Source organism: Elephantulus edwardii, unplaced genomic scaffold (assembly GCF_000299155.1).
Source record: "Elephantulus edwardii isolate Elephantulus edwardi_28Jun2011 unplaced genomic scaffold, EleEdw1.0 scaffold00050, whole genome shotgun sequence".
NCBI classification, from domain to species: Eukaryota; Metazoa; Chordata; class Mammalia; order Macroscelidea; family Macroscelididae; genus Elephantulus; species Elephantulus edwardii.
This window is the reverse complement of record NW_006399800.1, coordinates 9,492,143-9,502,401: the sequence shown is the minus strand read 5'-3', so window position 1 is coordinate 9,502,401 and position 10,259 is coordinate 9,492,143. Positions and strand designations below refer to the sequence as shown.

Genomic DNA, 10,259 nt, shown 5'->3' with positions numbered 1-10,259 from the left:
CTCAATACAACAACTGACAGACAAATGCTCTACTCTTAAATGCAAATGACAAACAAGCATATGTTGTTGTTATTGCTATGTGCCGTCGAGTCGCTTGCGACCCTATGTACAACAGCCCTAAACTCTGCTCTGTCCTGTGCCAATCGCACTGTCTCTGACACTCCCATCCCGATTACCCCAGACACTGAATCAATCCACCTCACAGAGGCCCTTCCCCTCCTGTGCTGTCCCTCCACCCTCCCAAGCATGATGTCCCTCTCCAAGGAACCCCTATCCCAGAGGTGTAGTTTATTATATTTTCATTTGTTTGAAGGAACTTTTTTATTTCAGTCTTTATTTCTTCTATAACCTAAAACTGATGCACTTGACCTGTGGTGTTGGAGAAGAGCTCTGAACATCCCATGGATGGCCAAAAGATGTGTCTTGGAGAGGGTGCAGCCGGAGTGCTGTTTGGAGGCAAGAATGATGAGGCTTTGCCTCACACACTTTGACATGTGGCTCGCAGGTATTATTCCTTGGAGAAGGACATGATGTTGGGAAGGGTGGAGGGTCAGTGAAGAAGACGCCCCTCAATCAGGTAGACAGATACAGTGACTGCTGCAAAGGGCTTTTGTATTTTAGGAAGGAAATGTGAGGATGGTGCAGGATAGACAGGGTTTAGGTCTTTTGTTCACAGGGATGTTATGAGTTGTGCTCACTTCCACAGCACCTAACAAACAAGAGAGGAGGTTTCAAATAGACACAGGAAAAGTTAAACAGAAGACAATCAGACTACAACAAAAAAAAGAAAAAAAAAAAAAAGTAGAGATAAAATTCCAAAATCCTTCCTACATGTCCTATCTGCATCAAGGTACCATGACACTGCTTATAGTAACAAAACCAATTATATATCCACTTATTTTAAAGATATCTTACCATGAGATTCAAGTCCAGCTCCCTGTGCCAGTCCATTGTCATAGGACTAAAAGAAAAAAAAAGTTTATTTTTAATAAAGAAATAACGATATATGAATAAATAAGCTGCCATTATGCTAGGTTTTGGCTTGATCTAATGCATTAATTTTATTTTATATCTTCTATACTATGCATCCCTTCCTATGAACAAAGAAATAGACTGTGGCATTTCAACACTTGATCTTGTCTTATTTTATAGGTCAATTCAATAAATTGCGCATATTAGGGCATATTCAGAGACAAGATTGTTTAAGGATGCTACCTACACATTCAATTTTAATCCAGTAGAAAGTTCCACTCCTACTCTTCTTTCATCTGTAAGTATATGAGTTAAAGGAAAATGCAAGGATTTTATACTTATAAAACTGGAAAGACATCAACAAATCAATTCTGAGGCAGTTTTGTGTAGCCAAGGATAATGGCAGTTGTCTAACTTTTAATCCCTCACAAGATCCCAGCATTGATGAATCTGAGGAGCTGGAAATAATAATGGATTTGAAAATGTTGCTCTAGCTAAGGAGACATATCTCCTTAGTTTTGCTATGTATCTTTTGAGGGCTGCTCTCCTGTCTCATCTTCTGGCTCAACTGGTCCTCTTTCTCTTGCTCCAGCTAAGAAATCAAAGCTGGTTTGGGAACAGGTGCCACAGCTAGGAATACCACAGCCTCATATTTCTCCAGCATCACATCCTTGTACAAGGCCTTCTGACTGGGTTTCAGGCTGGCCCATTCCTCCATGATAAAGTACACAGTGACATCCTCAGAGGTCACTATGCCCTGGGGTCTGGCTGTTGAGGAGGTAGCTTTCACCATTTGGCTTCTTTTAGTCCGTTCTTGGTGTGGGACATGAAGTGTCCTTGCCGCTTCCCTGCTTCCCAACAAACAAAGACAGTGGGTGCAACAAGCAATTTGTCTTTTGATTTCCTTTTTATTTTCTTCAGAAACAGAAACCAAATTACAAGATTTATAATGAATAACAGATTCCAATGAAAATATAAGGGACATGAAAGAGAGGTAATGAACAAACCCACTTAAGAGAATACAAATGAAATAAAGCAAGAAGTAATAAAATGTCAGAGAAACTGATTGATATGAGGCAGTTGTCAGAACAGAGCAAGGAAACATGGAATGGTTCAGAATTGGGAAGGGTGTATGCCAGGGATGTGTCCTATCTCCATACCTTTTCAATCTATGGTGAACAGATTATCTGGGAGGCTGAGCTCTATGATGACAAATGTGTCATCAGGATTGGAGGCAGACTCATCAACAATCTGTGTTAAGCAGATAATACAACCCTGTTTGCTGAAACTGAGGAGGACCTGAAGCGCTTGCTGCAGGAGGCCAAGGGCTGCAGCCTTAAATATGGATTGAAGCTCAACATCAAGAAAACAAAGATTCTCACCACTGGGCCTATTGGTAGCACCATGACAGATGGTGAAGAAATTAAGATTGTTAACAGCTTTAGTTTGCTTGGCTCCACAATCAACACTCTTGGTACCAGGAGCCAGGAAATTAAAAGATGAAGTTTATTGGGAAAGTCTTGTACTAAAGAGCAACAATCTCAGTCTGGAGACTAAGGTGCACCTGATCCAGACCACAGTCTTTGAAATTACTCGCTATGCGTCAGAAAGCTGGACAATGACTAGGGATGATGGAAGAATTGATGCTTTTGAGCTGTGGTACTGGAGATGAGTACTGAATATACCATGGACTTCTAGGAGAATAAACAGGTTCGTCCTAGAAAGGGTGAGACCAGCCTGCTCCTTGGAGGCAAGAATTCTGAAGCTTTGATTGACATACTTAGGACATGTTGTAAGGAGGGACCAGTCCTTTGAGACAGACATTATGCTTGGGAGGGTGGAGGGACAGCCCAAGAGAGGAAGACCCTCGATGAGAAGGACTGAGTTAGTGACTGGGGTAATGGGCATAGGTGTGTCAGAGACAATAAGGATAGGGCACAGGATAGGGCAGGGTTTAGGGCTGTTGTAGAAACGCTAGCTAAGAGTCGCAGGTGATGCAATGGCATGTAACAACAACAATCAACAGCAACTAATATTAAAACCTGTATAGGTCAGTTATGACCTATTAGTTAAAGCTAGTTTTGAATTGCCAGCCAGTTAATAGCCAATTTCACTCACAGTAAAAGAATGTACATGAAAACTATACTGACAGCATTTTTCATTCACTAGGTTGGCAGCACATTCTACAGACAAAACAGAAACAAACAAATACTCCATACAATGCTGATGGGAATACAGACTGTTCCATTACTTATAAAAAGACATTTGATAATATTTATTAAAACTGCAGGGACTGCTGAAGGGCTTAAGCAATGGACTGCTAATTGGAAAGTTGGTGGTTTGAATCTACCAGCCATATTCTGCCAAAGAAAAAACAGGTAATTCAGTTCTATCACAATTTTTTTTGTTGTAAGTCTGATACAGGCCATAGTCTTTGCAATCACTTGTTATGCATCAGACAGTTGGACAATGACTAGGGAGGATGGTGCTGGAGAAGAGTATTGAAAGTACCATGGACTGCTAAGAAAACAAACAGATTCATCTTTGAGAGGGTTAAACTGGGCTGCTCCTTGGAGGCAAAGATTCTGAAGCTTCATTTGACATACTTTGGTCGTTTTAAGGAGAGACCGATCCTTGGAGAAGGACATCGTGCTTGGGAGGGTGGAGGGCAGGCACAGGTGGGGAAGGCCTTCTAGGTGGTGGATTGATTCGGTGACTGGGGTAACTGGGATGGATGTGTCGGAGACAGTGAGACTGGCACAGGACAGAGTTTAGGGCCGTTGTACATAGGGTCGTTATGAGTCGTAAGCAACTCGACGGCACATAACAACAAGTTATTGTTGAGTACAACTCAACTTTATGAACAAAATATATGAACCCTGTTCTATCCATCCTGTGCCATCCTCCTACTTCCTGACACACAGGGTCCTACTGGGGCAGTCATTGTATCAATCCACCTAGTCAAGGGTCTTCCTCTCCTCTGTCAACCCTCCACTCTTGCTAGCATTATGTTCTTCTCCAAGGAATAGCCCCTTCTGGCAACATGCCCAAAGTATGTGATGTGAAGCCTCATCATTCTTGCATCCAAGGAGATCTCTGGCTGCACACTCTCCAACACATATTTGTTTGTTCTTTTGGCAGTTGATGGGATGTTCAGTGCTCTTCTCCAACCCCAAGCTCAAAGGCATCAACTCTTCTTCTGTCATCCTTTTTCACTGTCCAGCTCTCAGATGAATGGCCAGCGATCAGAAAGACTATGGCCTGAATCAGACCCATCTTAGTCCTCACACTGACATCATTACTCCCCAATAATTCTGAGGTCCTTAACTAGAGATTTTCCCCAGTGCAGTGTGTCTCCTTACTTCTTGACTGCGGGGATCAAGGGTGGTAACTGTAGATCCAAATTAAGATGAAGTATTTCAAGTTTATCAAAATTTACAGATTTGGAAATCCCATGAGGCTTTGTATTGTGCCTTCTAGGATCCAACTATGAGCTGGAATTGACTCACTAGCAGTGGGCTTCATGTTTTGTTTATTAAAATTACATACAAATTTGCATTTTAATCCAGCAATTCCACTACCAGTAATCTATCCTGAAAATTCACTTCCAAAAACAAAATACAACATGCAAAAATTTATGATAAAAAAAATCCACACAATGGAGTAACATTAAACATTGAAAAATTATAAGTAACATGGAATAATTAAAATTAAGATATATTAAGTGCAAAATCAATATGTGTGTATGGTGAGAGAAATAGAAAATTTTTTAAAACAACAAAGTTAATTTTACTGTTATTTGAGTGAACATTTACAAATGATACTGTTTTTCATTCAATCATTCATATACAGTTTTATAATAATTAATCAGCAATTAAAATTAATAAATTGCAACTTCTGATCAACTCCTTACAGTATATTGCCTTTTCTTTCCCCAGCTTAGTAACATAACTCACCATACTTCTTCTAATATAGTCAATGGCTTTCTTCATATCCATGCCTGACCAGTTGTTGAGCATATAGCAAATACAAGAAGCACAGTACACAAATCGCATATCATTTTCACTTCCTTCAGGTACAGCACAAAAACTGAAAATAATAATATAACAACAACAATATTTGCATTAATACTGTTGTAAAAGAATTTTTCCCCCCTAGGGCTAAGAGGGTGCTATATAAAAATACCTACCAAGTATCCTTACTCTCAGAAAAACTTACCAATGATTTAAAAACCATACTCTATTTGTACTATTCAATGAGGAATAATAAACTATAATAATATAAAACCATTTCTTAACTATCACCCATAGTTCTGATAGTTGGGTGGTTTTACACACAACCAGTTCTTTTCAGATGCCAGCATTCACAGTAAGGTTTATTTAGTCTCAACTAGGGAACAAAAAAACCCCCTCCCTTAAACCCACTATCATCGAATTTCCAAATCATGGTAAACCTCTAAGAGATTGCCCAGATTGTAAATTTGAAGAGGGTCCTTCCTATTTCTCTAGTGGAGTGGTCAGCAGCCCCACTGTGGTATACTGGATTGAAAACTGACAGCAGAATAAAAGTAGCAAATAAAAAAAATACATAATTTATTGAGTAGGAATAGATATTCTCAAGCTGAAGTTTTGGTATGTGAAATTTCTCCTAACTTATATATACACTGAGTTAGTTACTTTATAGGCGTTACTTAGTTTTAGGGAGGTAATATTTTATCTTTTATTTATATACAAGGATAAGGTAGCAATAATCAAACTACACTGAAAAGAAATATTAGTCACATGCACAGATGTAAATCTTAATTTTATGGTATTTATGACTAATGTAAATTTAGCTTACTGGTCTACATTAATTTTTACCACATAAAGAGCACTAGTTTTCAAAACACAAGTAAATAACAAAGACATTAACAGATGGAGAACAAAGATGTAGCAAGAAAGTCACATTTGTCTCTGAAACCTTTTCCTTACCACTGGATTACGGTTACCACTAAATTATGCTGTAATATAGCATCATAACTGCTATATTATAGTTGACACTTTAACAACATGGGAATTGGGGGTGCTGAACTCCAGAGTAGTTGAAAATCGCAGTGTAACTTAAAACTGACCTGGAAATATGGTGGGTTTGTGCTTTGAGGACTGATTTTTTTTTTTCTCCTTTCATCTAATACTGGTTTAGGAAACTCAGGTGGCCTAGTAATAAGCTGCAATGTAATCTGAAAGGTAAGCAGTTCAAATCCATCAGATACTCTCTGGAAGAAGAATGGGTAATCTCCTCTCTTACAATTTAATGCTTCTGAAAACCCACTGGAGGATCACTATGGGTCAGTTCTGAATCAATGGTAAACCAACAATGGTTTGCATATAATAATTCATATACACTGGGTTTCATTAATGTATTTTATACAACCTTTCATTATATTGTGCTTCATACAATCTTTCATATACATTGTATTTTATATAATTAATTACTATTTTTCTATGTCTATTATTACCCTGTCTTATCAAGCTCCCATTTAATCTTTCCTATTCCTTCACCCCCCAATCAGCCCACTAACCTTTGCTATCTTGATTTCCCTTTCCCCTTTTTCCATGCCCCCTGCCCCCTTTTCACTTCCTCTTTTGAACGTATATACACCTTGCTCAGTTATCCTATTTTTTACAATAATGGTTTTATGCAACATTTGTCCTTATGAAATGGAATTATTTCACTCATCATACACTCTAGACTCTCCCATGTTTTATAGGATATAACAAAATCATTTTTCCTTAATGAGAACTTAATTTTGAACAGCATGAATTTGAAGTATCCAGGCTCAAGTTCTGCTGAGTATCCACTTACACAGTAAGTTAACAGATTCCCAGTGGGTAGTCAATTTCTCTAAGGAGCTCTCACAAATGCTCACTTGGTGATAGATCATCTGCATCATTAGAACTCACTACAATTGCAAAAGGGGGGGAAATTGCCTATAATTGGGCCAAGATAGTTAAAATCTTTGCTGTTCAGTGACCACCTCTTATTTCCTGGCTTGAAAATATTTTTTGAAAGATCTTAAAACTCTTGGAAGAGTTTTTTTTAACTTGAATATAGCATATGAGACACTAAAAATTAATATACTTGCTAACTTCTTTTTCTAGTCTTTGAAAATGTTACTATCTACATATCCTATTCAAATTTCTTCTCTCTTCCACTGTATTAACAGGTGTAAATTCTGATTATAAATGAATGCTTACTTTAAAAAAAATGCTTACTTCAAAAGGTCTATCCCTCCCCCCCACATTCAGAACAGAAAATAAAATAGATCACAACTTTGAAGCTATTCATTCACTTGTGGCATTATCATCTCAGTTGGGAGAGTTCTTGTGGCTTAGTGGTAAGAAACTGCACTGCTAACCTAAAGGTATGTGGTTTGACTACAGTTGCTGTTTTCTGGGAGGAGGAGCAATATCCCCCCAAGAGATGCACTGACTCTGAAAGCCCCCTGGAGGGTTAACAATGAGTTTTGATGGGCTACACTAACAACAACAATCAACTCAGTTAAAAAAGGAAAGAGAGAAAAAAGAACTGATTACTTTTATTTTTACGACCAGACATAATTAAATATAGTAACCTTTAGGCAGTTACAGTATAAGTTTATGATTCTTTAGAGTTCTAGAGTCTGATATACTTTTTTTAGTTGCAAAAGATTTTAATTAAAAACAACAACAAAAAAAACTAATGAAGAATAGCTCATACCTTCCATCTTCAAGCTGAAGGGCTCTCAAACCTGCTAAGCAAGCTTCTTTATTTACTCGGCTTAAGTCATCTCCAAGAATAACTAAGCATGAAAGGCCAGTGTAGGTCATTGCTATGTGGCCACTGTCATAAGGATGAGCTGTTCCAGGATTCTAAGTTAAAGATTAATATGTTAATTAATTAAAATATTCCATTAAGTAATTTGACATGAGATTTCTGACACTAGTAAAATTAAATGTTTCTATTTATTTTTAAAGATATTGGATTAAGTGAGAATACCAATAGCGTATTTACATCAGTTTCAACATACGTATGCCCACATACAACTTTTAAATCTATCCTAGAAATCTTACTCCTTATGGAAGTGTTTTTGAATACAAGTAAACCAAATACTTTATATTTTAGATATAATCAACCCTGTCTATCACTTACAGTCCATGTCTGTTAAGTTAGGAATGTATGTAGCCTTTCCAACAAAAAGATTTATAAATAATCATTCTTTAAAACTGGACAAACTCATCTATGACCATTATTACCATAAAACCAATATAGTTTGAGTTTCTAGTCAACACAAAATAGAAATTGGGGGGGGGAGGATCAAGAAAACAAAAAGAAACCTTAAAAAAAACTCCACAAATACAAAGAGCTCATGACACTAAACCTGACAAATCCTCTAGAAAATAAAACAGTTTGTAAAATTTACGGCTAAAGTGCACCTGATTCAGATCATGATCTTTTCAATCACCTACTACTATGAATCTTAGAGTTAGACAATGAATAAGGATGACAGAAGAAAAATTGATGCTTTTGAGCTGTGGTGTTGGAGGAGAATATAGAATATCCCATTGATTGCTAAGAGAACAAGCACCTATGTCTTGGACAGGGTAAAGCCAGAGTGCTCTTCGGAAGCAAGGATGGTGATGTTTTGTCTTGCATACATTGGGCATGATGCTAGGAGAGGCTATTCCTTGGAAGAGGACAACATGTTTGGAAAGGTGGAGGGATGGCAAAGGAGAGAAAGAACCTCACCCAGACCGAGAGAGTGAAGTCAGAAATGGGCTCAAGTGTACCAGAGACTGAGGATGGCACAGGGTAGGACAGGTTTGGATCTGCCGTTGTACTTGACTTGAGGGCACTTAATAATAATAAATGGATACTGCTTGCAAAACAGCTTTATAAAGCCTATATCCTTACAGAGAGAGCAATTGCCCAGAGAGAATTAGGAAATCTGGTTGGGAAGGTCAAATTATTACAGAAAGAGTCAGATGAGACAAAATAATTTGACTGTTTCAACAAAAGAGAACACTAGTTATCAAAGAAATGTTTTATATAAAACATGTGACACGTTACAGGAAATTCTGTAAAAGCCCAATGGAAATGGCATTGGCAAAAATAAAATTTGATTTCAAATTTATTATGTCAACAAACATCACATTACAAAATATACAAAACTTTGCATGCGACAATTAATTTCAAATAAATCAATCCAATTAACTGGTTGTTTTAGAAAGCTGATTATAGTTGAAAAATGTCAAATTTCACATGGTACATATTTCTTGGCTTAAGAAAATTTTCCAGAAAAGATCCAAGATGGCGGCGGAGGCAGAGACAGCGTGGTGAGCTGCAGGAGCAGCGAACCATTTAAAGCAGGGCCATTATGGCCTTCCACAGACTTTGGCTTATTGATAATTGAACAGTTGATGACTGGCCCTCAGTGAAGATTGAGGCTTAACAACAGGAATTCAAGGATTCCCAAGGAGAAATGGGTGAGTCTTGTGGCTCCCAACCCCTAGCCCCTGCAGAGCCTGTGCCGAACAGCTGCTGCAGCTCCATGAGGCTTCCACAGCCAGAACGAATGGATTCCCTCACCCAGGATGGATGTGGGGCACCGGCCCTCCTCAAGACTGGTACAGCGAAGCCACCACACTGCCACAAGATGAACTTGGTCTGGAGAGAATTCTTGGAGCCAGGATGGCGGCTGTAGGGGGAAGTGGGCGCCCGCCGGCCACCTGCACAAGAGGGGCCGCGCACCCTGCCGAGCGCCCATACAGCAAGGGGGGGGGCACGCCCCCAACGGCCACCCACATTGGGGGGGCCGCGAGCCTCCTGCAGGCCTCCCGCGCTGGGGAGGTGTGCCCCACTTGGCCACCTGCATAGGAGGTGGAGGATGGGATGCATGCACGCCATCTGCAGGTTTGGGTTTCCTTGAACAGGCCAAAGAAGACTATTACATATGCACCAGACAGGCCAAAGATGATGATTACCTATGCAATGGATTGCTGAAAGTCACTGTGAGTCTGATGACCTTAACAGTGGCAGCACGCACAAGAGGACCGACATCCTAAATGTACCACATATTTTGTTCTGTTGAATACTTCTGCCAAAAGATGGTTAGACTTGGGAGGAGTCTGTTCACAATTCTCAGGTTCCCTTTATCATACATAAAGGGGGAGGGCAGTGAAACCTACTTCAAAATATAGTATGACCACTTTTGGGGGGGTAAAAGTGGTAGTGCTGGAATTGGGAACACTATCCCTGACCTCAGTCAG

At 39.1% G+C, this 10,259-nt stretch overlaps 1 protein-coding gene and 1 pseudogene across 1 annotated transcript in view; both read right to left on the bottom strand.

Moving 5' to 3' along the window:
* PGGT1B (protein geranylgeranyltransferase type I, beta subunit) overlaps positions 1 to 10,259 on the bottom strand; it is a 121,563-nt gene that overhangs the window by 54,507 nt on the left and 56,797 nt on the right. Inside the window, exons 4-6 of the mRNA XM_006886676.1 lie at positions 7,711 to 7,862; positions 4,929 to 5,061; positions 916 to 961 (exon numbers count right to left, since the gene is read on the bottom strand). Of these exons, the coding sequence (XP_006886738.1) occupies positions 916 to 961; positions 4,929 to 5,061; positions 7,711 to 7,862 (331 nt within the window). The remainder of the gene's footprint in view (positions 1 to 915; positions 962 to 4,928; positions 5,062 to 7,710; positions 7,863 to 10,259) is intronic.
* On the bottom strand, positions 1,463 to 1,765 carry LOC102847038 (annotated as a pseudogene).